General features: G+C 43.9%; 1 protein-coding gene across 1 annotated transcript in view; it reads left to right on the top strand.

Annotated features, from left to right (window-relative positions):
• Positions 1-27,078, top strand: part of HHAT (hedgehog acyltransferase) — a 324,329-nt gene that overhangs the window by 40,478 nt on the left and 256,773 nt on the right. The window contains exons 5-7 of the mRNA XM_044286517.1: positions 8,554-8,748; positions 11,295-11,507; positions 13,496-13,667. Coding sequence (XP_044142452.1) covers positions 8,554-8,748; positions 11,295-11,507; positions 13,496-13,667 — 580 coding nt within the window. The remainder of the gene's footprint in view (positions 1-8,553; positions 8,749-11,294; positions 11,508-13,495; positions 13,668-27,078) is intronic.

Genomic DNA, 27,078 nt, shown 5'->3' with positions numbered 1-27,078 from the left:
GGCTGCGGCTTTCTTGCAGTATTTTATATTAAGTTGGCAGCGGATAAGACACTGATCTAGTATTCACAGTCGGTTGTAGAGGAATACTGATATCCTAGGATTACAGTACTCACCTGCCGTCTTCTGTGAAATGTCTACAAGAGACACGATTCCAGTTACAACACTATATAAAACTGCTGACAACACGGGCCGAGCTCACATGACGGACCACATCGGCGTCCATTAAATTCTGTTGTGGTGTCCATCGTTGTCCAAGAAAAATGTGTCATGTCATAGTCATGGTCAGTTGATCCCTTGCTCTGCGGCACGGCTTATACCCCATACTAAGTAGGACCTGCCTAACTGAGACCACCGTGGCGCTGGGTAGGTGGGAACAGATGTGTTTTTGATCAAAATATATTCACATTGTGAGGCACACCCTAATTTTCCAGGGAATGCCCCACGTGGTCACAAAAGCCCCTTATCACTGCCCTCTTTGCCTTTTTTATGGCCCAGTTTGTAGGACTGTCCCACAGAAGACAAGACTGTATGGTACGGTAGTCATGGAGCTGTTGACATGACCTGTTTTGGCCAGTTACCCAAGAGGACACCTGTAGCATACTGTATGTTACCCTTTCGTGGACTACCTGTTGGGAATTCGGAAGAGCCATTCATTGGGGTGAGGTAGCATCTACTTGTCGTTACGAAGTTGTCTTTTACTCCAATGTTTCTTTGACATCATTCTCGTCGTCTCTGGAGCGGCTCATATGATGCGTTGAAATGTGAAGTGTTACAGATTAAATCCGGCAGAAAAGGAAGCACTGATTAATGATCTTCATCCTAGGACACGCATGTCTGCTGCTGCTCCTTTCAACTCTATTGGACTGTCAGATATAGTCAAGTACAGTCCCCGTTCTCATGATAAGTGGGGCCCCTGCAAATCAGACACTATCCTGTAAATAGGGGATAAGTATTCTTTATTGGAAAACCCCAATGCTGTACATGTACGGTGGAAGGAGGGGTGCAGAGGCTCGGTGCTAATATCTGCGATTGGCAATAACACCGATTGCAGACATTTAATCTTGCTGCAGTGGACTCCATCAATGTTATTATTTGACTACTCTTTTTATGGTGTGTGAGCAGGGGATGACTTTAAAGTGAAAACCCCTTTAGACCAAAAGGTTTAGCTATTTCATTTTTAAAACAAAAAATGTGAAGCCTACATCAAGTCCCTGATGAGATACACAATATAATGAGCGTTGTAATGATTATTTTTGGCGTAGGTAGATAGGATAGAGATCGCAAATCAAGCCCTCATTTCCATTCTGCTGATTTATCGGCACGTTGACCCAACATCTCGTAGCTTGAACCTATACAATTCTCGTTAAGAATTAGGAGGTGATTTCGGTATCGTTTAGGAAGCCGTGTGTTGTACCCAGCAGCTGAAATCACATGAATGGCCAAAACCGAGTGCGGAACGGAACGTAAAGGTTAATTGAAAACAAGAAAACCAATTTCAAAAGCCGAACAAGTGGAAGACAAAGTAATTATTACAGAGGACATTATTAGAAGGGAAAAGAAAACATGTTAGCACGCCCTGGAGTCCTCTCTGCGTACATAATTTCTGAACTAATCATCTATGGAACGATGGCGGTTTAGTGTTCCCGATAAGGAATGGCATTACTACGTGGCGGATGATGGTGGTTCATAAGCTGTGTTATAATGACTTTCACTTTCCTCCACCATTAGAGCAAGACTGGAATTGGAAGCACCTGATGTTCTTACTGTATCTCCCCTCAGGAAGTTCTCCTCCAATGAAGGTCCTGACCTCTGTCTTCTCCCTCTGGAGGAGAAGGACAACCTGGCTTCCATCTAATGAATTACAGCACTAGTTTTTATGTGCTTCTGTTAATGAAGTGTGTTACGTATCTAGTGCAGAACTGCTTGAAACGTCTTGACTGCCGGAGGGGACAGTGTTGCACTCCCATCAAATCAATGTGTCGTGAACCTTCCGATCAGCACATCTTCCTGATGTAAGATTTATTACTGTAGGCTTATGTTACGTGAGTGAAGACCTTCTGAAGTCGATATTCTCCAGATTATTTTAAGACATAAAGAAATGTATGGTAGATAGCAGCACCAAGGTTCCACTTACTTCTCAGGTGACTTCTCACTTGGTGATGGTTTGGAAAAACCTTGGATATTTTTCCTTTGTTGCAATGTCCATTAGATTTCATTGGCTTTTTGTTGAGTCAGACATTGAGGTCGAGGAGCCCTGGTTTTACGTACTAAAGGGAATCTCTCAGTCGATTCATTCTGACCTAATCGCAGGAGGCAGGAAATACTGACCTCATTGCAAAGAACTTCGCTTTACTGCAGCATTTCAGAGAAAACATTGTTTTAAAAAGAGTCGGGGGATTGGGAGAAAAGTCCACCAGTTTTTACCTGTCTCAGCCTAGTTGACGGCTTTCTCCCTATTTGCATATAGAGAGAGACCTGTCAATCGGAGAGTGCAAGACAGAGAGCTGGCCAACAAACACTACTCCCTTTTTAATACTATATAATACTACTTGATATACTTTGTGCAATTCTAAATTAAAGTGGTTTTGTCACTTCAGCAAGTAGTATTTATTATGTAGAGAAAGTTAATACAAGGCACTTTCTAATGTATTGTTATTATCCATATTGCCTCCTATGCTGGCTGGATTCATTTTTCCATCCCATTATACACGGCTCGTTTCCATGGTTACGACCACCCTGCAATCCATCAGAGTGGTTGTGCTTGCATACTATAAAAAAAAAAGCACCAGGCTATGTGAGCTCCCACCGTCCCGGTCACCAGAGAGGCCGTCAGTTTTTCTTATAGTATGCAAGCACGACCACCGCTGATGATTGTAGGGTGGTCGTAAACCATTGAAATGAGCGGTGTATAATGTAATGGAGAAATAAATCCAGCCAACAAAGGTAGCAATATGGACAATAACAGTACATTAGTAAGTGGCTTGTATTAACTTTCTCTACATGATTAATGCTACTTACTGAAGTGGGACAACCTCTTTAAGTGCCTCTCTGCCCCCCCGCACCTATCTGTACAACTGACCCTTGATTATTCCCGCCCAGCTATGGCAACTAAAAGTGGTCTGAACTACAGAACCCGCCAAGTGGGATGTGCCATGCAGTTTTTATAGCTTTAGAGACCTTTTGACGTTCAGTAAAGTTTTTGCATAGTGAAAGGGGTATAATTTGCTTCCAGACTCATCTGGGGTCGCTTAGCCACCAGGGCCAAAAAAATTGGGCGTAGTGAGACTTAATATTCCCTATCCTCCTTTCCCAGGCAGCAGATGTTATATGTACAGTCGTGGCCAAAAGTTGTGAGAATGACACAAATATAAATTTTCACAAAGTTTGCTGCTAAACTGCTTTTAGATCTTTGTTTCAGTTGTTTCTGGGATGTAGTGAAATATAATTACACGCACTTCATACGTTTCAAAGGCTTTTATCGACAATTACATGACATTTATGCAAAGAGTCAGGATTTGCAGTGTTGGCCCTTCTTTTTCAGGACCTCTGCAATTCGACTGGGCATGCTCTCAATCAACTTCTGGGCCAATTCCTGACTGATAGCAACCCATTCTTTCATAATCACTTCTTGGAGTTTGTCAGAATTAGTGGGGTTTTTTTGTCCACCCGCCTCTTGAGGATTGACCACAAGTTCTCAATGGGATTAAGATCTGGGGAGTTTCCAGGCCATGAACCCAAAATGTCAACGTTTTGGTCCCCGAGCCACTTAGTTATCGCTTTTGCCTTATGGCACGGTGCTCCATCGTGCTGGAAAATGCATTGTCCTTCACCAAACTGCTGCTGGATTGTTGGAAGAAGTTGCTGTTGGAGGGTGTTTTGGTACCATTCTTTATTCATGGCTGTGTTTTTGAGGAAAATTGTGAGTGAGCCCACTCCCTTGGATGAGAAGCAACCCCACACATGAATGGTCTCAGGATGCTTTACTGTTGGCATGACACAGGACTGATGGTAGCGCTCACCTTTCCTTCTCCGGACAAGCCTTTTTCTTGATGCCCCAAACAATCGGAAAGAGGCTTCATCGGAGAATATGACTTTGCCCCAGTCCTCAGCAGTCCATTCACCATATTTTCTGCAGAAGATCAATCTGTCCCTGATGTTGTCCTTCTTGACACCAGGCCATCTTCCAAAAGTCTTCGCCTCACTGTGTGTGCAGATGCGCTCACACCTGCCTGCTGCCATTCCTGAGCAAGCTCTGCACTGGTGGCACTCCGATCCCGCATCTGAATCCTCTTTAGGAGACGATCCTGGCGCTTGCTGGACTTTCTTGGCCGCCCTGAAACCTTCTTACCAAGAATTGAACCTCTTTCCTTGAAGTTCTTGATGATCCTATAAATTGTTGATTGAGGTGCAATCTTAGTAGCCACAATATCCTTGCCTGTGAATCCATTTTTATGCAATGCAATGATGGCTGCACGCATTTCTTTGCAGGTCACCATGGTTAACAATGGAAGAACAATGATTTCAAGCATCATCCTCCTTTTAACAGGTCAAGTCTGCCATTTTAACCCAATCAGCCTGACATAATGATCTCCAGCCTTGTGCTCGTCAACATTCTCACCTGAGTTAACAAGACGATTACTGAAATGATCTCAGCAGGTCCTTTAATGACAGCAATGAAATGCAGTGGAAAGTTTTTTTGAGGGATTAAGTTAATTTTCATGGCAAAGAAGGACTATGCAATTCCTCTGATCACTCTTCATAACATTCTGGAGTATATGCAAATTGCTATTATAAAAACTTTTTCAATTTCCAATATAGAAACATAGAATGTGTCGGCAGATAAGAACCATTTGGCCCATCTAGTCTGCCCAATATACTAAATACTATGGATAGCCCCTGGCCCTATCTTATATGAAGGATGGCCTTATGCCTATCCCATGCATGCCTAAACTCCTTCACTGTATTTGCAGCTGCCACTTCTGCAGGAAGGCTATTCCATGCATCCACTACTCTCTCAGTAAAGTAATACTTCCTGATATTACTTTTAAACCTCTGCCCCTCTAATTTAAAACTATGTCCTCTTGTAGCAGTTTTTCTTCTTTTATATTTATGTAATTCTCAAAACTTTTGGCCACGACTGTATATGGGGAAGAATGGGTGAAACAGAAAGAAGCATTACTCACCTTACGGATTCCCCTCTGCTGCCATCCGATTCTTACCAGGTCTCTGCCACTCTTCTTTTCCTGGTGCCAGTTGAACACGAAAGAAATGCCTGAAGATGCTTGCTCGGTCCGTCACGATCTGAGGTGGATGACCGTGCAGGCTGAGCAGGAATTTCCTGTGTATGCAGCCAGGAACAGGAAATAGGAGCGGGGAACGGTAAGCATCGGAATTGCAGCGGCCGGGGACTGGTGTGAGCGAATCACTCAGAATTCACTTTGGGTTAGATCGAATCGAATCACCAAAAATACAGATTCTGATTTGATGCAAATTCGATTTGCTGGGGTATCTCACTGGAAGATATGAAAAATTCAATGTGCAGGAGCGACAATTGATGGAAAAACTAAATGTAATATATTATTGTTTTTCTGGGGAAATTTGGGGTTGAAACCCATTTTCAAAAATCGGCAGACACAAATGAAGGAATTCCCATAGTGAAGCAGCCAGGCTTTAAAGAAGTTTCTGTAAATGACGCCAAATGTATTGTAATGAACACTTAGCATTAAACGGGCCATAAACTTCCTCCGCTGCGTGTTTTACGATGGTTCGGTGAGATGTACCCGTACATTGAGGACGGAGTCATTACTTTTCTCTTTTTCCCACTGCACAGGTGGATTTGCTTTTAAAGCTATAGCCGGAAGGCGCGATTATAGGGCTTCAATCACACCGGTCATGAACGCTGCTATTTGCATCCCTGGCTTTGTGCTGTCTATGAGGATAATCTCTTTAGAGACCATCTTGATGGTGCTCTGCATGGAGCGGTCAGAAGGGGAACCCTGGATCAGAGAAATTCTCAAATAAGTTGCAGTTATTGACTGTTTTTCAAAAAAGTTTGTTTAGAGATGAGCGAATTTCATATTTTGAAATTTGTTCACGCTTCGTTTGGTGGTAAAAGCCGAATTGCATTATGGGTTACGTTACCAGGGCCCAAAACGCAATTCTATGACGGAATGCATAACGGAATGCCTTTTAGAGGCATTTCGTCATAATAGAAATCTATGGGCTGTAAAACGGATCCGTCCCGTTTCCGTTATGCAGGGGAGTACATGGTAACGGAATCCATAACGCAATTCTGCTTTTAACACCAAACGAAGCGTGACCGAATGTCAAAATATGAAATTCGCTCATCTCTATTCATGTTGTACACTTTCCAGGACCTCAGAAAATCCTGACCAAGGCTGGGAATGATCTGAAAGAAAAGAATAAGGCTCAATACTCAGGTGGTTCCAACAGTCTTTGTACCTGGCGCTGCAACAATGATGTCACCAACCTGGTATAATCGCGTGACCACTGATCATGTGGAATAGTCAGTGATATCATTGATGCAGTGCCAGAAATAAAGACCACAGGAGTTTTGGCGCTGTAACAGCTGCGGATTGAGCAGGTGAATATAAGCCTGGATTAAGATTTTTTTGTGGGTCTCAGAGAACCCCTTTAAATCCTCACTGTATTTGACCTTCCACAGCTCCATACACTTTATCATAGTTTCAGCTATTTCCGTTCGGATCTTTACCCATGTTCGTCCTGATCCTCCTGGATCCTGAATAGATTGCCAAAAAGACAAAACATTATATTAATGAACACTGCCTTTATACAACATTTTTTCAATATTCCCTGTTTAGTATATTTTATACCCAACGTACAATGAGACCCAAAGACCAGGAGAATCGGGGCAAACATTGCAACCATTTTTGGTGAATAAAAGAACTTTAGGTCTTAAAGGATAACTGTCATTTTTTTCACTCAAAATTAACTTTTCCTATATGTTGTTGCTGCTGTGGTGATAATCCATAATCACTAATTATTGTGTTCACATACCACTTGTTTAATAAGATTCCGTCCATAGCAACTGCTCCTCACAAGACTTCTTTCTGACTATCTTCTCAAGATGGCCGCCGATGCCCTTACCCTGAGGCTAAGACCTCCCTCTCTAATTACCCACAATTCATTCGGCTTATCCAGGGAACGGGCAGCCTCACCCCAACCAATCGGCTTTCTCCCGACTTAAACACGCCCTCTTCCTCCTGAGTGGTTGATCGCAAATATTCTAATCGCAAATTTTATCCCGAATATCGGCACTATCCCGGTCCGACGGGAGCGCGCACGCAGTGTTCGGGACTGCCCACTACTACGTCCTCCGTTTTCTGTATATAGAAGATAGGAGACGGAGGACACCTAGCAATGCTGTTTTAGCTGCACCACTGAAATGCCTGGGGGAGGAAAGAACATGCTGCAATTACTAGGTAATTCAATACCTATACGACAGTATTGACTTGGGAACTAAGGTAAACTTACTCAGACCAATCCAATTACATTAAAAAAAAAATATATATATGACAGTTACCCTTTAATAAGCCCCATTGCTGGCGGTGGATCCGCTGAAGTTATGTGGAGATACCGGCCTCTACATGACTTCGGGATATCCACCGCCGCTTCTAAGGCCTAGTTCACAAAAACGTTTTTTTTGCGGGTGTACGGGCCGTTTTTTTGTGTTCCGTATACGGTCCGTATACGGAACCATTCATTTCAATGGTTCCGCAAAAAAAACGGAATGTGTTCCGTATGCATTCCGTTTCCGTATTTCCGTTTTTCCGTTCCGTTGAAAGATAGAGCTTGTCCTATATTAGGCCGTAAATCACGGGTCGTGGCTCCATTCAAGTCAATGGGTCCGCAAAAAAAACGGAACACATACGGAAATGCATCCGTATGTCTTCCGTTTTCGTTCCGTTTTTTCTGAATCATCTATTGAAAATGTTATGCCCAGCCCAATTTTTTCTATCTAATTACTGTATACTGTATATGCCATACGGAAAAACGGAACGGAAAAACGGAAAGGAAACGGAAACACAACGGAACTTAAAAACGAAACAACGGATCAGTGAAAAACGGACCGCAAAAAACAATAAAAGCAATACGGTCGTGTGAACTAGGCCTTAATGTAAGACAGCCTCCTTGCTTCTACAACTGAAACCGGTGTAGAAAATGATGAATGAGACGGGCCTGTCCCCTTTCCTGCCCCCGCCTCGCCCACTTTTTTAGACCTGTCGTTGATTCTGCTGCAACATGGCGTGCAACAGAATCCGCGGCAGATATGTGCCACAAAAGTGGCGTATATCCGTTCGTAAATAACCCCCTTTATGTTTGTGTTTCATGGAGAGTGCTGCTATTTTTGAAAATGTTCATCTTTCTATCTATTTAGTCCGATCGATATGTAAACATTCATGTACAGTGGTTTGGATTTACAGTTCTCAGAATTTTACTTTATTAGATGTATGATATATCTTTACTATTTATTACTTAGCCCTTTCAGTTAATACTGCCTTTCTATTCCAGTATCACCCTTGGCTCCTGATGGTATATGGCATGGTGGCCTGTTGGCTGGTGCTGGGTATAAAGGGCCTGGTGACCATATTCCTGAATACACTTGTATTCTACGTCACGGCGCAGATGAGGACTCCCATCGTTACCTGGCTGAGCTCAGGGTTTATGCTTTTGTTACTGCACAATGAATCGTTGGAGGATATCCAGGTAAGAGAGCATACAGGTATACAGAAGAGAAGAGTGCTGCATATTACTGTGTCATCTGGCGGCCATACCGTGAGCCGCAAACTAAAATATCAGCAGTATATATATATATGTATCGTACGCGACTATTTCTGTCAAAGTTTTTTAAATTTTTTTATTACTGTGAAATAGTAATCATGGGAGCAGACATTTCTGGACTTAGCTATTTGTATTTTTTACTCGCTTATATAGCGCTGACATATTCCGCAGCACTTTACAGACAACGTCATCACTCGCTTTCCCCAATGGGCGCCATTCATTTCCGTCATATACCCCAAAGAAATTCTGTTCCTAAAATGGAACGGAAAAAGAGAAATGGAAAAGATTCCGCCGTAGCTTTACTCTGTCCATGACATTAGTTTTTTATTTCTCTGTATTAAACTTTATTCACCTACTGTAACCCTGTAAGACCCCGTTGTGCACATTTTTCGCCACCATGAAATCACCCAGTGCTGATTACGTACGTGTCGTCCTTATTATATATGTGCAGTATTTATGTAGGTGTAGTGTTGGATTCAGTATTTGCTGAAGCTCAGGCGATTTTCCTCTGTCCTGTAAAGCTTGTTCCTGCTTGGCTCCCTGCGGTGCCCCATAATGATCGGTTAATGCTTCCCCCTATGAACGCCGCTGCTTCTAATCGCGCATTGTAGGAGCCGGGCAAATGGAACGCTAATGCCTATCAGATCTAGGTAGGAAACCGCTCTTATGGAAGCCGAGGCTGTGTTCTCGCAGTCCCAAAATTATGACTTTATTAACGTTATAAGAAGAAATAATATTTCAGCTTTTTCCTGCTAAATATGTATAACTCCTCATCAGTTTGTGCTGTTCCTTATAGTTCGGGTTCATCTTGTGTGGATTGCTGATATTTTATTGAGATTCTGTAATCCTGCCAGTTTCCTCTTCCCGGAGCTGTTCATACCATGATGTCCCTGCACAGCTTCTGGTGCAGACGATGATAGTCTACAGCAGTGATGGCGAACCTTCGGCACTCCAGCTGTGAAAAAACTACAACTCCTAAGATGCACACTTGCTTGGCTGTTCTCAGAACTCCATAGAAATGAATTGGAGCATGCTGGGAGTTGTAGTTTCACCACAGCTGGAGTGCCGGAGGTTAGCCATCACTGGTCTACAGTTTTCTAGCAACACAAAAAGCAATGACAAGGTCCTGGAAAATGTCCTTGGCAGAGAGAAGATTTTGTGTATTATGATCAACGGTACACTGATAGAGTCCCGGTTTAAAGCAGCTTCGTCCTGTGGCCTTCCCTCTTCTCGTCCATTCTTTCCATTCCTCTCCTTTTCTTTCCTCCCTGCCCTCCTTCCTTACACTTTTTTATTTTTTTCCTTTTTTATTTTGTTTCCTTCTTTCTTCCTTTTCCTTCCATTCTCCATTTATTTGTCTTCTTTTCTCTCTTTTCTTAACTTCCCTTCTCTTTCTTTTTTTACTTTCCTTTTCTTCCTTTCTCTCGTCCCTTTCAATCTCTCTCCCATTTCTTCCTTCTCTTTTTGTATTTTCCTTTGTTTCTTTCCCTCCGTTTCCTTTCTTTCCTATCAGCATTACCCTTCCCTTCTTTCTGCCTTTCGTTTACCTTCCTTCCTTTTTTCCTTTTCATTTTCTTTCCTATCCTTTCCTCCTTATATCTCTTTCATTTCCATCTTTCTCCTTTTCCTTCCTTTTTCCATGTATTTTTCTTCTTTTTTTCCCATCTCTTCCCTTTCTTCCTTTCCTTTTTTTTCTTTTCCTTTCCTTACTCTCTTATCTTCCTTCTCTTTTTCTTTTACCTTTGTTTCTTTTGTTTCCCTCCCTTTCCTTCCTATCAGCCTTACCCTTCCCTTCTTTCTCCCTTTCCAGTTTACTTTATCTTTTTTTCTTTTCTTTCCTACTTTTAGGCCTCATGTGCCGTATTTTGTTGTTCAAATTCTTTTATTGAAAAATATCCCAAAATGACGGGTAACGGTCCATCATATTCCTGTCTAGCTCCTGCTTATCCCTTCACTGTTTTCTCCCCGTTTTTCATGCTACCCTTACTTATTCATTCATTTCCGTCTCTTTCCTTACATCCTTACCGTCTTTTAACTTGTTTTATGCCATCTGCGCTACACCCGGTTCTGTTCCTTGCAGATATACACTAAGTGCCCATGTAAATACCATATGTGTTGCCCTGTTATGAAGTGTGTACCACACGTGTAGCTCTGCATTCACCATCTTGTGGTAGTATTAATATTCCACACTGTGTCATCGTTTCACATCCAGCGCCGCTTTTAAAATCCTGCTGGTTGGAAACGTACAGCGGGTTATCTCTGCTCACCCAATGTACGGCTCGCTGTTAATAGGAAATCTGCAGAATTGTGACTTTACCTTTGGATGTGATTGGAGAAGAAAATAAATATTGAACTATATATATAAAATAAAAATAAATAAATAAATAAACTTAAAAAATAAGGACTTTCCATATACCACCTCAGCTTTTAACCCCTGTTAGTAGCCTGACCTTCGTGTCTTCTCATTCCAGCGGTCTTGGTACGGCAGTGAGAACGAGTTCTACCTCCTGCAGTTCACGCTCACCGTGCGCTCCCTCTTCTACACAAGTTACTGTCTGGAATACAGCAGTCTCCAAGCAAGTGACGACACCGCCTTCTCCTTACCGTCACTGATGCTCTATGTTTTTTATTACCCGCTCTTTCACAACGGTCCCATTATCACCTACGACGAATTCGCCAAACAGGTAAGTGTCATCTGGATGTATCATACAATCTACAGGAAGCAATTGGATCAGAACCCAAAAATGTATATGCTCCTGAGTGATGCCATAGGCAGAGGATAACTACTTGCCTCTACTATACATGGTTGCTGGCGGCCTCCTTGGCATGCTGAGTGGCGTCCAGACCTCCATTCTCCCGATAGACAGGTACTTTGGCAATGCTATACATTTTTAAAATAGGAAAAAAAAATACCTTGATTCTGCACATTTGAGATCCGACATTTTGAATTTCCAGATATTCAGTGGTCCTGAAGCTTATTGAAATCTAAATCCTTCAGAAGTACTAGAAAAGACCAGTTAGAGGTATTAAAACAGGCAAGCAGAAGGATCTGAGCAACTTAGTCAAAAGGGGAGATATTATAGGGTGTCCCCAGTATGCAGTGGTTAGTACCTGCCAAAAGTGGTCCAAGGAAGGACAACTGGTAAACCTTCGACATGGTCATGGGCACCCAAGGCTCAATGATGTGTGCGGGGACAGGGGAATATAGCCCATGTATACAAGACTGGTTTCTTTAAGGAGATTCATCATCCTGCTTAAAGGGGTTGTGTCACTTCAGCAAGTGTCATTTATCATGTAGTGAAAGTTAATACCTGGCATTTACTATCGTCTTGTGATTATCCATATTGTCTCCTTTTCTGGCTAGATTCATTTTTCCATCACATTCTACACCGCTGGTTTCCATGGTTACAGACCACCCCGCAATCCAGCAGTGGTGGCCGTGCTTGCAAACTATAGAAAAAAGTGGCACCCTCTCTGCACCACACATACGCTGGTGCTTTTTTTTAGTTTGCAAGCACGACCACCGCTGCTGGATTGCAGGGTGGTCATAGCCATGAAAACAATCAGTGTATAATGTGATGGAAAAATATGGACAATCACAATACATTAGTAAGTGCCTGGTATTAACCTCTACAGGATTGATCATTTAGGATAAATTGTTGATTTTCTTGCACCTTTCCCAATTTAGGACTGTACAGTCTTGACATTGTGGAGGTCGGCCATTTTCCTGCCATGGAGCTGTATCTGTATATCCTTGTTAAGACAGAGTGCTCCCTCAGCACCCAACACTCAAAAAGCATCATAACGCGTGGTCCTGTCAATCACAGAGGATGCAGTACTTACATGTCGGGTCTTTAAAGATGGCGCCCGCTCCGCTATGGCAACTAGGCCAACCTCTCAGATGCCGTGGTCAAACCTGACCACGCCATCTGAGCACGCTGAAAACCGAAAGCGCATGCTTCCGGTTATGCTCCGGCTCCCCCGTGCGGCAATCGGAGGAGCCGGGGCTTGTGTGCGGCCGCCCCTGTCATAGTGAATGACAGGAGGCTGCTGCACAGTCTTTCCTATGGAGCCCTTGCCTGTAATAGGGTTCCATAGGAAAATAGTAAAACCTTCATAGACTCCAATGCTAGTGCATGAGATTGCCTGTTATTGTTCCCTATGGGAACTATAAAAAAAAAAAAAGAAGTAAACAAAAAATTAATAAAGTATTTACAAATAAAAAAATGTAAAACAAATATAAATGTTCAAATCACCCCTGTTTCCCCAAAATGAGAATAAAAATGTAAAAAAATACACATCATGGGTTTTACCGCGTGCGAAAACGCCCGTACTATCAAAATATAAAAGTATTACCGTAATCCCTTATGGAAAAAATGGGTAAAAGAAAATGAAAAAATTGCCGATTTGCCATTTTTTGGTCATTTCTCCTGCCACAAAAAATTAAGTAAAGAGTGATCAAAAAGTTGTACACTCCCCAAAATGATATCAATGAAAAGCACAGATCGCCCCCAAAAAATGAAAGGGGCCTAAGGGCCAATTTTTTTTTTTAGAGGTCCATTATTGTCAGAGCTTGGGCCCACGGAGGATCCTCTGGTTGGCCAGTCCGACACTGTATCTATCTATCTCATATCTATCTATACTGGCAGTGAATGTTTTTTTTTATTGCTAGATATATGCACAGGACACTAGACGGCCGAATTTTCATCTTTCCGGGCTGGTGGCAGATATATCTCGCCTTGTTCTGTGGTGGTTGCTGGCAGAGCTGATGATTCGCACCATGTATATGCATGCAATGTACAGCAGCTATGCCGTTCTGGAGGACGTCTCATACTGGACCCTTGGTGAGTAACGTGATGGATCACGCTAGAAGATGTCTGCAGCAAATCCACTCAAGTCCTCAGGGAAATCCACAACGGTTCGTGCCGATGTGTTGCAGGTTTGCTATTGTGGATTATCTCATGGATTCTGGTACAAAAAGAAGTAAAAAGGTCAGTGGGGGTCATTTATCAAACTGGTGTAAAGTAGAACTGGCTTAGTTGCCCATAGCAACCAATCAGATTCCACCTTTCATTTTTCACAGCTCCTTTGGAAAATGAAAGGATGAATCTGATTGGTTGCTATGGGTAACTAAGCTAGTTCTACTTTACACCAGTTTGATAAATGACCCCATTTATGTCTATTTTTAGTGATAAAATAGTCCCAAAAAAGGGCGAAGAATTGTAAAACTTTTTATTCAGTTTTCCTTACTTTTTAGAAAATGGTTAGACTTAATTTTACACCAGAAAAGCGGAGTAAATTACAACTGAAACAAAGCGGGCGTGGATTTCAGTTTCTGGCTCTCGGGCTTCACAGATACAATCCGTTTACTAAGAGGCCCGTACCTCTCAATAAGCCGGTCGCATCTTTTACATAAGACTGATATGTGAAATTCCAGTCTTTAGTGAATGACTCCCTTTGGGCTTGAAATCTTGCAGTTGTAGATATCGCTCTCTGTAATCCGCAGCAGCGTCTTTCATTGCAGACATGCATTGACCTGCCCCAGATTTAAAGTTTAGTTTTTTTCCAGGTGTACAATATTGATGGTCCATCCTCAGGATAGGTCATCAATATCTGATGGGTGGGGTCTGACATCCAGCCCCCCTGCTGATCAGCTGTTTGAAGAGGCTGCAGCTTTAGGCTCCATTCACACGTCCCCAATTCGGGTCCGCAATTCCGATCCCGAAAAAAATAAAACATGTCCTATTCTTGTCTGCAATTGCGGACAAGAATAGGCATCTTTTATTAAGTGCCGGCGATGTGCGGTCCGCAAAATGCAGAACGCACATTGCCGGTGTCCGTGTTTTGCAGATCCGTGGATTCGCAAAACACACACGGATGTGTGAATGGACCCTTATGGTGAGTGCTTTGGCCTCCTCTGAGGCCAGTGACATCCCATCCATCGGTCTCATGGTCTATGTGCAGCCCAGTCCTGTTTAAGTGAATGGGCCTGGACTGCAATACCAAGCACAGCCACTATGCAATGTACGGCGCTGTGCTAGGTATACTGTGAGGAGGCCATCAAGCATATTTCCCTGCTCTTTGTTACTCATTTCCGATTCCTTTAGTCCACCGCTCTCTTCGCCACGCTTCAGTCCCTGCATGTAAACTTCCAGAAAGGACAGGGGGTGGCTTGTCCCCCAAGCGGCATGTAACAAATTGCTCTGAAGAGAACTGTGGTCTCAATGAGCTGGAAACGAGAAACAGGGAACAGCTTGACCCCGGAGGACCACCAGTGTACAATGAAATCAGTGGCTGGTTGATGTTGGTGGGTGTTGTGTAATTCCTCAATCCACCTGCGGTGTCACTGCAGGGTAAATAAACATTCAGCCGAACGCCAAGGGACCCAGCAAGAGGAACCTCTACAACTCCTGCACTTATATCATTATCCAGGAACCTGATCACTAAAATGTGTTCAGAATTCAAAAATGAGTCCATACCAGACAACCTGTTTCAATAATTTGTAGAAAACGGCTTCCTGCTATGTGCAGATTAAAGAATAGCAATTTGTGAATATGATGGGTTCAATTGTTTGTGCAGCAGGACTGTTAATTTTCTCAATCAAGCAAACTCCTCTAAAATGAATAGCCCATAAGCTGCTGATTATTTTGTCGCGGGGAAGTAATGCGTCTGTACCCATCACTTACACGAATACTCCATCAAGAGCCATTGGCTGGAGAGCAAGAAGAACCAGCCTGACATTTCAAGCAGAAATATGCAGCATTGATTAATTTTGTGAATTACAGAAGTAAAGCGCTGGCAAGGAGATGAATCGCTGGCATTTTATGTTACAGTAATTAATGGTTTAGCCTTTTTTGGTGAGACAGGATTACATTTAGGAATTCCGTGGGACCTGTCACCTGAAGAGAGATGTCCACTTCAGATTCTAGGTGGCGTCCTCATAGTTATCGTTAAAGAGGTATTCCCTTTATAAAGAATTATAAGTAACGTTCATCTATCCACTAGATAGGTGATAACTGCAAGATTGGTGTGGATCTGACTACTGGGACCCCCACCGATCACCATAATGAGGGTCCTGTATTCCCCGTTTGAGTGGAGTGGCGGTCAAGCATGTGCACTGTGGGACTGATGGAAGTAGCAGAGAGCAGTGCTCTACTATCTTAGTCTGTCCAATAGACTTTGAATGGAGCATTCTGACAGTCGGTGGGGGTCCCCGTTATTGGGCCCACTGATCTAGTACTTATCACCTATCCAGAGGATAGATGAACATTGCTTACAACTCTTTATTATCGGAATACCCTTTTAATGGCAAGGTGACCATGTGTGCAAAGCCAACTCTCTATTGAAATCAGTGAAAGTTGTAGAAACATCTGCATACAGCAGGACCTCATGGGTGTGACCTTCTGGCATACTTAGCATATCAGGAGATGACGCCATTGGAAAAACCCTTTGGTAGACCAATTGCTTGCTTTTACCAGTTATCTTTAGCACTTACTATCTTAATAAGGCTAAGTTCACATCAGCGGCCGAGGTTCTGGCAAAAAAAGGACGAAATGCCCCATTACGTAGTGGTTTTTAGTCCCACAGAATGCCGGTATTTATTCTGGAAATCTTACAGACCCCATTATAGTGAAAGGAATCCATCAGGTGCCAGCAGTATCCCGAATCCTGAGGTTACGGTATTCTGTTCCTATGCTGGAATTTGGACGCATATGTCAACCTAGCCTTACATACGGTAGTTTGTGAGACTGAAAGAACACATTCGTCCATCCAGTTCAGCCTATTATCCTGTTGATCTAGAGTAAGGCCTCATGCATGCGGCCGTTGTTTGGGTCCGCATCCGAGCCGCCGTTTTTGCGGCTCGGATGAGGACCCATTCACTACAATGGGGCCGCAAAAGATGTGCTGTCCGCATTCGTTGCTCCATTCCGAGGCCCCGGAAAAAAAATAGAACATGTCCTATTCTTGTCCGTTTTGGCGGACAAGAATAGTCATTTCTACAACTGGCCGCCCATTCCGTTCCGCAAATTGCGGAAGGCACACGGGCGGCTTCTGTTTTTGCGGATCCACGGTTTGCGGACCGCAAAAAAGGCACGGTCGTGTGCATGAGGCCTAAGGCCAACAAAAACACAAGTTTCAAGAAGACAGTTTTTTTTCTCACTGTAGGGAGAAAATGTCCTCGACTCCAATCAAGCAATCAGAATAACTCCCTGGATCAACATCCTCTCCAGAAATCTAATAACTATGACCTGTAATATTATTACACTCCAATAATACATCCCGGCCCCTCATGAGCTCTTTTAGTGAATTCACGATACCACCTCCTCAGGCAGAGAGCTCCATAGTCTCACTGCTCTTACCGTAAAGAATCCTCTTCTATGTTTGTGTACAAACCTTCTTTCCTCTAGACCAGTGGTTCTCAGCCTGTTCACACCAAGTACCCCTTGGTGACATCAACTTCGAACTGAGTACCCCCATTGAAGAGAACAGTGATAAATGTTAATTCAATGCTACCAAACATACAGGAGAAGACAGCACCACATACCTATTATGTCCAGTGACATCTCCTCTGATATACGGTTCTGTTTCCTCATGTTCGCCATTTGTCCCAGACCGCCATGATGACTTCTTTTAGCCATGTCTAGTCTCTGCAGAGTTGCCACACTTCTTAGTTTCCTACTTTTTCACCATCCTCCCACATTCTGAACAGCCTATCCTGCCCACCTGCAATACTGTGCTGCCCATTACTATACTACAGAAACATATTGTTCCCCCTGAAAATACTAGTATGACACCCATAGTGCCCCCTTCAATAATTATTGCATCACAGTGCTCACAAAAATGACTTCACTGAGCAAATAGCGCCCCTATCAGTAATAGTGCCATAAATATAGTGTCCCCCAAAAATAATTGTGCTAAGCTGCTACTGTGCCAGGGTGCCCCCCACAGTATCAGTGCTTCTAGTAACAATTCTCTGCCAGAGTGCACTTATTAGTAATAGTTCCCCCAATAGTAATAATGTCTCCCAATGTGCCCCAGAATTAATAATGCCCCATAGTACCCATATGAGTAATGTTCCCCGTAGTCCCACAGTGGTAATAAAGCTAACTATATTGCCCCCAGGAGTAATAATTCCCCCTATATTGCCCCCAGTAGAAGTAGGTCCTACCATAATGCCCTCTTAGTGATAGTGCCCCCATAAGTAATAAAGCCAACCTATAGTGCCCCATTAGTAATAAAGCCCACTGCAGTGCCCCCAGTAGTATTAAAGCCCCTACAGTGTGCCCCAGTAGTATGCCCCCATATAGTACTTCAGTAGTATTAAAGCCCACCATATTGGCCCAGTAGTACTAAAGCCTGCCATAATGCATCCAGCAGTATTAAACCCCCCACAGTGTGGCCTAGTAGTAAATATACTCTTTTATAATGTCCCCAGTAGTACTAATCCTAATCCCCCCCTAAATTGACCCCTGTAATAATGACATGACCATAGTGCCCACTGTAGTAATAAAACCCCCATAGGAATAATGCCTGTTTATCATGCCCCCAGTATTACTAATGCTCCCTATAATATCTTTAGTATTAATAAAGACCCTATAATGTGTCCCAGTCGAAAAATGCTCCTCTATAGTACCCCCAATAAAGCCCTGATAATGTCATTAAAAAATGCCCCTTATCCTGCCACTTGTAGTACTAATGTCCTCAAAGCACTCCCCAGTTATAATAATGCCCCCCCCCCTATAGTGCCCCACTAGTGCTCCCCCAGTCAAAATAAGAAACACAAATACTTACCTCCATGTCGCAGTCTGCGATCTGGCGCAGTACACAAGTCTTTTCAAGTCCGCCTCAGGTGGCACGATGATAATTACATCATCGCACCGCCTGTGTCCTGATGGTGGCAAGCCCTACCACCCAGCAATCAATACTGAGAGGCCCTACCAACAAGTGTACCCTCTCAACCTGTGGCGCGCAACCACTGTCCCCTTGTCACAGTCCTGGGTATAAATAGGTGATTAGAGAGATCTCTGTACTGACCTTTGATATAGTAAGACTAAGGCTACACTGGTCACCCGAAGCTGCTGCAGCCAGAATCGCAGAGTAGTGGTTTTCCCTTAGAAATTAATGGGATTGCAGCACGAGTAGAAAAAATCCAACACTGCTGGATTTTTTTTTTCGACATGAAAACAGACGTGAAATAAATAAAATTTACCTCTTCTGCTCCGGACAGCGCCGTCACTCGGGATATCCAACGCGCTCTTCCTTCAGTGCAGCACTGGGACCTGACATTGCACAGCGTTAGGTGTGCGCTGTGTCCTTATGCTGTACGCTGTCTGGACACAGCGCTGCGCCTGGAGAAGACCAGAGAGCAGTGTGTGTATATTCACCGCTCCCAGGTCCTACTAGGATTTCTGTGCGACTGTCGCATTGCAGTTGAAGTTGTCATGCCCGGCTCTGACTATGTGCGGAGGTCGGCCAGAATAGCAGCACGTCTTTAGTGTTTGTTTTGGAGTCGTGCTGGATCCGCCTCCCATCAGGTGCACTGGGTGGGGTCATTAGTTTAAATGACTCTCATTTCCAGTGCTCTGAGCGGGTTATAGAAATCAGTCTGGCCTAGGAAGCAAGCAAGGAAGGTTTTCTGTCCCAGCTCTGTTAAGATAAGTGTGGTTTCTGTTCTTGTTGTTTGCTGTTTTAGTTGTGTTGATATCTTCTCTCCCATCCAGGTTCTGTGCGAGCAGGCTGCTCCTATTTCCCCTTTTCACCATCTCAGGGAAGTTAGGGTGTATTAGCCTAGGCACGAGGACACAGCATTCCTACCACCAAGGTCTGCCTGTGGGCTGAGCAGTGCAGGGAGAGAGGTCAGGGATTAGCTAGGAGGTGACCCTTCCCCTGCTTCTCGCTCAGAGCCTGGTTGTTGGTTTTTCTGTGTGTCTCAGTGCTTGTCCGCCGTGACAGAAGTATGTTGCAGTGGTACACCATAGACTCATTACAATAGATGTTGAGCGACATTGGTGCGACACATGTCGCAGTGTAGTTGTACCTTTTTGTCGCGCGACTTATTTTCACACAACACATGTAGCCGTAGTCTAAGAGGTAGCAGCCTGGTGGTCCTCTGCAGCGAAGATTAGATCCCTGAATAGAGATTAAAGGTAAAAAACCAGGGGATCGGCTACAGGAATAGCCCAAAATCAAACTGGTTAGTTGGCACAGTGGTTCCACAACCATTGTCCGTAACATAAAATCGGCATCGGTGCACGAAGACAGGGCTGGCTCCCAGGGAAGATTATCCGAAATTATCCAAAACTGAGTGTTCAGCACTCGATAAAATCCATATCTTAATTTCATATAGGTGATAATAATAATCTTTATACAGCGCCACCATATTCCGCAGCGCTTTACAACTTCAGAGGGTTCATGTACAAAAGAAAAGAAAAACCCAATGTAAGTGGCTAATATAAAACTGAAGGACTAGGATTGAGGGCGCTGCTCACAAGATCTTACATTCTATGAGGAGTTAGCGCTGACACAACAGGTAGTTGATTGTGATCTGTAGTAGTCAAGTCATTTTTGTACTGAAAGCAGTGGTGTAGGCCGATCTGCTTCGGGTGAGGGACTGTTAGAAGATTGAGTTCAGATCTGAGGAGTTGTGGGGGGGGGGGGGGGAGTCAGTTTAGGAAGCTTGATAAGCCTGCCTGAAAAAAATGTGTTTTTAAGGCACGTTTGAAGGTAAGGAAGTTGGGAATAGACCTGATATTCTGGGAAAGAGCCTTCCATAGAGTAGGTGCAGCTCGAGAAAAGTCTTGAAGACGGAAGTGAGAGGTATGAATTATGGTGGGTGTGACCGCTGCAGCCAAACACTGGTGGAGGAGAGCAGTGGGAGGGGGCTGGGAAGCATAAAACAGGAGTGGCGGGGGATCTGTCAGGTGGGTTTGGTGTTTTATTTTTTTTTATGGTGTTTATTTATGGTGTTTGTTTTTTAACAGCATTCCGAGCAGTTTTACATATATGTTTAGCCTGTAAAACCCTTCTAAGCTTTTTTTATTTTAGAAGTTTCATTTTATTTTACTTATTTTATACAAACTTTTTATATTATAATAACTTGTAAATGAAAGCTGACCCTCATTCAGTCTCAATTTTTTTCCTAATTGACAGCTAGTTGAGTCGGTTTGGAATGTGTTTTATTGATCACATCACATGTGCGTTGTCATCTGTACAGGATTTATATTGCATGTGTCGGTGGTCTTTATATGACATTATAGGGTTGGCACATCTGGTCTGGTAAATGATTGATGATAAAATATTCATTATGATTTTTTTAAGAAGCAGAAATCATTTTGTAATTAGAGGATATCCTAGTCTCTGTTAATTGTGCTTTTTTTATGTAGTTTACTTCTCACCTCATTTTGTAATGAATTAAAAGATTTGGCTCCCAAAGAACAATACAGCCGGCTAAAGCTTGGGGACATGGGCTTTTGTTCATGACCCATACTTGGCCATGCCGCTTCTTCTATAGATCGACTGTGCGCAACCAGCATAAATAGAAAGTGTATGTGAGGTTTCAGGTTGAGGACCGACTTTGTGAAAGGGGTTGTCTGGTTTAGGAAACCTACTTTATATACCCTGTTAGTGAGTTAATAGCTTTGTTCTGGATCGTCCCCTCTTGCTCTACAAATATGAAGAACGTCTCTCTCTGGAGGACCTGTCCTGCATTACACAGACAACCTATTCATATTAGTGGGCACTGTGTAATGCTTAGTTTCCCCTGTGGTGGCGCTGCAGGGAAATAAGTTCCACCACAGATTACAGCTGATCCCTGGGGTCCCAGCAGAGGACCGCTTTGGGACCTAGTAGGCATTGTCCAGAGTGGCCAGGCTCTTTCAGTAGCTTTGTACATATGTTGTTTCATGCCTAATGCCTACAGACTTAGAAGGGCTTGGTACAACCTTCAAGCTTTATTGAACTATAACTTGGCCCCAACAACTGCCTGCTCCTCCGTATCCATAACAAAAATTGCTGCCAAATTATGAGGTATGCATTGCTTTTTTAGGACAGTATCGGCAAAGCATGTTAGGCTTCATTCACATCACCGTTCAGCCTTTCCGTTCTCCTGCTCCGTTTAGGGGCAGGAGAACGGAAAGGACGGATAAGCACATAACTGACGCCAAACTGACGTCAAACTGAGCCCTTAGGACCCCATAGACTATAATGGGGTCCGTTATGTTTCCGCTCAGAAGATGATTTTTAAGCGGAGACAAAAGTCCTGCATGCACAACTTTTGTCTCTGTCCTCAGGCTCCGTTTGACTCAGTTTGGTGTCAGTTATGTGCTTATCCATCCTTTCCGTTCTCCTGCCCCTAAATGGAGCAGGAGAACGGAAAGGCTGAACGGTGATGTGAACAAAGCCTTACCCTACAGAGGCATCATACTGTGGCTAGCGAAGTGCTTCCATAGTATGGAACCATAGGGACTCTGTATCACCATTCAGGTTGCAAACAAGCCACACTTATGCTTTAATTCTTTTATTGATTTTGATTTTGAGTTTTTTTTCCAGTTTGAAGCAAAATTTAATTAAACTTACTTAATTTACTGAGCTCAAGGAGCTGGAGTGTAAAATGTTAATAAATTGCTGTTTCCCCGGGCAGAACGTTTACTTGATTGGTTTGGATAATATTTCAAAAAGTAAGGTGTAGAAAACAGTACAAAAATAATGCAACTTACTATTTAAAAAGAAAAAGCGGCTTTAAAGGCTAAGAACACCTTCAGGGGATTTTTTTTTAATGATTTACTTTATTCCTTTTTAATTACTTTATTATACTTTTACATTTCTGCAGTTTTTCTCCCACAGGGTTAAGTTTCAGCCCAGCTGCAGAGTATCTTAGTATAGCTCTTAATATTCTCTCTGAATTCCTGACAGCTCATAAACACTCATTATATCCACATTCTTATGAAACTGATAACAGTATGACTTAAACAAATGGTTATGAACTGTCAGGAATTCAGAGATAAGGGCTCTACATACTCTGCAGCTAGGCTGAAACTTAACCGTCTAGGATAACTACTGCTGAAAATTTTTAATAAAGACCTAAATGAATAAAATATTTTAGTGCAAAATGAGCATAATACAATCATAAAAAAAAATGCCCCCGAAGGTATTTATAGCCTTTGAATGATAATATCAGGGTGTAAATAGAGAGACATAGAGAGGGTTGTGGTCGGAGCTGGTGTTAGAATTCTTAAAGGGATTGCCTGTTGCGATTACACGAGCTTTTACCTCACTGATACCTCACTTCTGCTGTTCCTACACATACCGGGGCCCAGCTGGTCTACACTTCCTGTCAAGTCTCAACACAAGGAAATGGCAGGAGATGCCTGCTCAGCCATTCACGGGTCGCAGTAATGACCCGCCTCAGCCTGTGATTGGCTAAGCTAGTATCTCAAAGCATTTCCTGTCTGTCAAGACCAGGACCGGAGACTAGCAAGAACCGGTAAGCGTGGGAACGGGAATAGGGATCAATGAGGTAAGTAATGCTTCTACCCATTTTAACCCATTTTAAAATGTAATATGTCTGAAGAGTAGGGTCTTCAAATTATGCCTGTGGGTAATATATTTATGGAGTATTTGGGGTTGGCATTATTGCTCCCCTTATCTTTGTTAGTATAAATCTCATGTGATCTCATGAGCTTTTTAATTTACCTGCTGAAGAAAAATTGAAAAGAGCCATTTTTTCATGTAATAATTCAGCTCTTTGCGTTGCATTTCTTGGTCGCCCATTAGGTGGCAGTAGCTGGTTACGTATATCTCATTGTACGGATATGCTTCGCTGAAGATATTGAATTGGTCAACTCTGTATCTTCAGAGCATAAAGACCTAACTGGCTTTGCAGCACGGATATTTCCTCTCTGATCCAAGTTTCTGTAAGAACACATTATATATTTCTCAGCAGCTGCCTGGTGAATATTTAGTATCTGTAGTCGCAATTGCTTATCTGCAGTAATAGTGTAGCGGTGTTACAGTTTTCTCAATTATTTTATATCAGTTTTATATTATATTTCATTTTTCTCATTCAGGTTTTCTCATCACAGGCAGCCCCTTTAATATGAAAAACACCAGCTCCCGATACCCCCAGCAAGCAACTGATTTTACCTACTATCTACTGTTCATTATATCAATTATTATACGGTCCAGGGTGCAGAAGAGCTTGGTGATGTAGGTATTGGACAGGAAAGTATACTGATACTTTAAATCTAAATAGGTCCAGAATTCTTTACAAGAATTAGAGTTCTATTTTATATTTAATTTTTTTATAGAGAGCTCTAAATCTTTAGTTTCCTTTAGACAAACATCCAGTGAAAGGGGTCTTCCGGGAGTCAAATATTGATGACCTATCCCAAGGATAGGTCATCAAAATCTGATCTGTAGGGTCTGACTCCCAGCATCCTCGCGGACCTGCTGTTGAAGGGGCTTTGGCACTACAGTGAGCAATGCAGCCTCTTCCTATGCCAGTGACGTAACAGTCATCGGTTTCATGGCCAAGCGCAGCTCAGTCCCATTCAGGTGAATGGGACAGGCTTGCAATACCAAGCACTGTGATTGGTATGCTGGGAGGAGGTAGTCTGTGGCAGTGCTGTCGAGCTCCACCAACCAGATATTGATGACCTATTTTGAGGATAAGCCATCAATATTCTACTTCTGGAAAACACCTTTAATCAGATATTGATTACCTATGAAGCTATAAGTCAAATAAATTAGATGAATCCTACATCTCGGCCAAGAAGTGTAACAGAGGGATGAGAAAAAAAAACAAAACTGAAGGAAATAAGGCAAAAATGAAAATAAAGGAAAGAGGAAAAAAAAAAGAAGAAAAAAAATGACACCTATTCGACTCATGTAAATGACAAATGATAAAATGATGCCTTCCTGGAGCTGCCACTAGAGGGAGCTCACTGGATACAGATATGTACAGCACCCATAAATAACTCAATATACAGTGAGCTCTTCCTCAGGAACAGTTCCACATATATAGAAACTAGATGGACTCCCAACTATAAGGTTGATTAACCCTATCCCTCCATTGTTGGAAAGAGGGAGGCTTCGTGTCCCTTCACTTCAGTGGAACCAACAGTCTGGCAGCCCGTATGAGCCACAAAATCATTAGATGAAAGCCTGAATAGGATAGTGCAAAGGAGATACAACAGTATTTGTGACAGATGTTCCCTGTTAAGAATAGTCTTACCGCATGCAATCCAAATGTGTAGGGAAGCCCCTGTTGAGTCACGACATCTCCAACATTCCCCAGAATCACATAAATTAGCTCTTTGTGAAACGCCGGCATCCTGTACCTATTGAGCAATCTGAAGGGGTTCTCTTGGATCTTCACGTACCTAGAGAAGATCTAGAAAACATTATTCTTCAGTATAGGAGAAGTGCCCGTTGAGGTCGCTCTCCCGATTCTTTACATAGTACTGCTTAGATTTGTAAGACTGTAAAAGGAGACAAGAATGTGACTTGGACACAGATCTGACTCTAGGAGCTGAGTGCGTCTCCAACCAATCTGCATCTCTTTAGGCTTATATTAGACAGGGCAGATCACACAGGCGATTGTCGCGAGCGAAGCGTTCCTCCCCGGGAATTGCCTGCTCGTCAGCAGATAGGACCGCTGCTATTACATGCAGAGATCTCCTCCACTGTATGGAGAGGAGCGATCGGTAATGCCATCGTCTGTCCCCATTCTTAATCATTGTTTGCCGGCAGCAGATCATGATTCGACAGCACCATCTACCGCCAGCAAACAATGATTTTAAACCTGTTGAAAGATTCCAATTGCTCGATGAACAAGTGTTTGTGCCGGAGCCTTCTCAAAATAGCAGATCGGCGGGCGTCCGGGGTGTCAGATACTGATCGGCGGGCGTCCGGGGTGTCAGATACTGATCGGCGGGCGTCCGGGGTGTCAGATACTGATCGGCGGGCGTCCGGGGTGTCAGATACTGATCGGCGGGCGTCGGGGTGTCAGATACTGATCGGCGGGCGTCCGGGGTGTCAGATACTGATCGGCGGGCGTCCGGGGTGTCAGATACTGATCGGCGGGCGTCCGGGGTGTCAGATACTGATCGGCGGGCGTCCGGGGTGTCAGATACTGATCGGCGGGCGTCCGGGGTGTCAGATACTGATCGGCGGGCGTCCGGGGTGTCAGATACTGATGGTCTATCTAGAGCAGTGGTGCCCAACCATTTTTCGTCTGAGGGCCGCACTAGATATGGTATAAATTTTGCGGGCCAGAACCAGGTAGCTTTGCCAGAATGAAATGCAAACACTGTAGGGGCACGTGTGAGCATTACTAGAATACATAATACGTAGGCCTTCAAATCTACGTTTTAGGCTGCGTTTGGAGCCTCTGTCGCAGATTCTGTCGAAAGACCAGATAAAAAAGCCTTGTATGCAGCACTTTTGTGTCCGGTAAAAAGACAGGACCCCGAACGGAAACTGAACTGATCCCATCATAGTCGGTTGAGTCTGTTCAGCTATGGGGTGACAGGAGGAGGGGGGAGCAGGGTCACTAGTGGGGTGACAGGAGGAGGGGGGAGCAGGGTCACTAGTGGGGTGACAGGAGGAGGAGGAAGCAGGGTCACTAGTGGGGTGACAGGAGGAGGGGGAAGCAGGGTCACTAGTGGGGTGACAGGAGGAGGGGGAAGCAGGGTCACTAGTGGGGTGACAGGAGGAATGGGGAGCAGGGTCACTAGTGGGGTGACAGGAGGAGGGTGGAGCAGGGTCACTTGTGGGGTGACAGGAGGAGGGGGGAGCAGGGTCACTAGTGGAGTGATAGGAGGAGGAGGAAGCAGGGTCACTAGTGGGGTGACAGGAAAAGGGGGGAGCAGGGTCACTAGTGGGGTGATAGGAGGATGGGGGAGCAGGGTCACTAGTGGGGTGACAGGAGGAGGTGGGAGCAGGGTCACTAGCGGAGTGACGATAGGAGGGGGGAGCAGGGTTACTAGTGGAGTGACAGAAGGAGGGGGAAGCAGGGTCACTAGTGGGGTGATAGGAGGAGGGGGAGCAGGGTCACTAGTGGGGTGACAGGAGGAGGGGGGAGCAGGGTCACTAGAGGGGTGACAGTAGGAGAGGGGAGCAGGGTTACTAGTGGAGTGACAGGAGGAGGGGGGAGCAGGGTCACTAGTGGGGTGATAGGAGGAGGGGGAGCAGGGTTACTAGTGGGGTGACAGGAGGGGGGAGCAGGGTCACTAGTGGGGTGACAGGAGGAGGGGG

This window comes from Bufo gargarizans, chromosome 3 (genome assembly GCF_014858855.1).
Source record: "Bufo gargarizans isolate SCDJY-AF-19 chromosome 3, ASM1485885v1, whole genome shotgun sequence".
Lineage (NCBI taxonomy): Eukaryota > Metazoa > Chordata > Amphibia > Anura > Bufonidae > Bufo > Bufo gargarizans.
The sequence above is the reverse complement of the archived record's forward strand: the minus strand, read 5'-3'. Positions and strand labels throughout refer to the sequence as shown.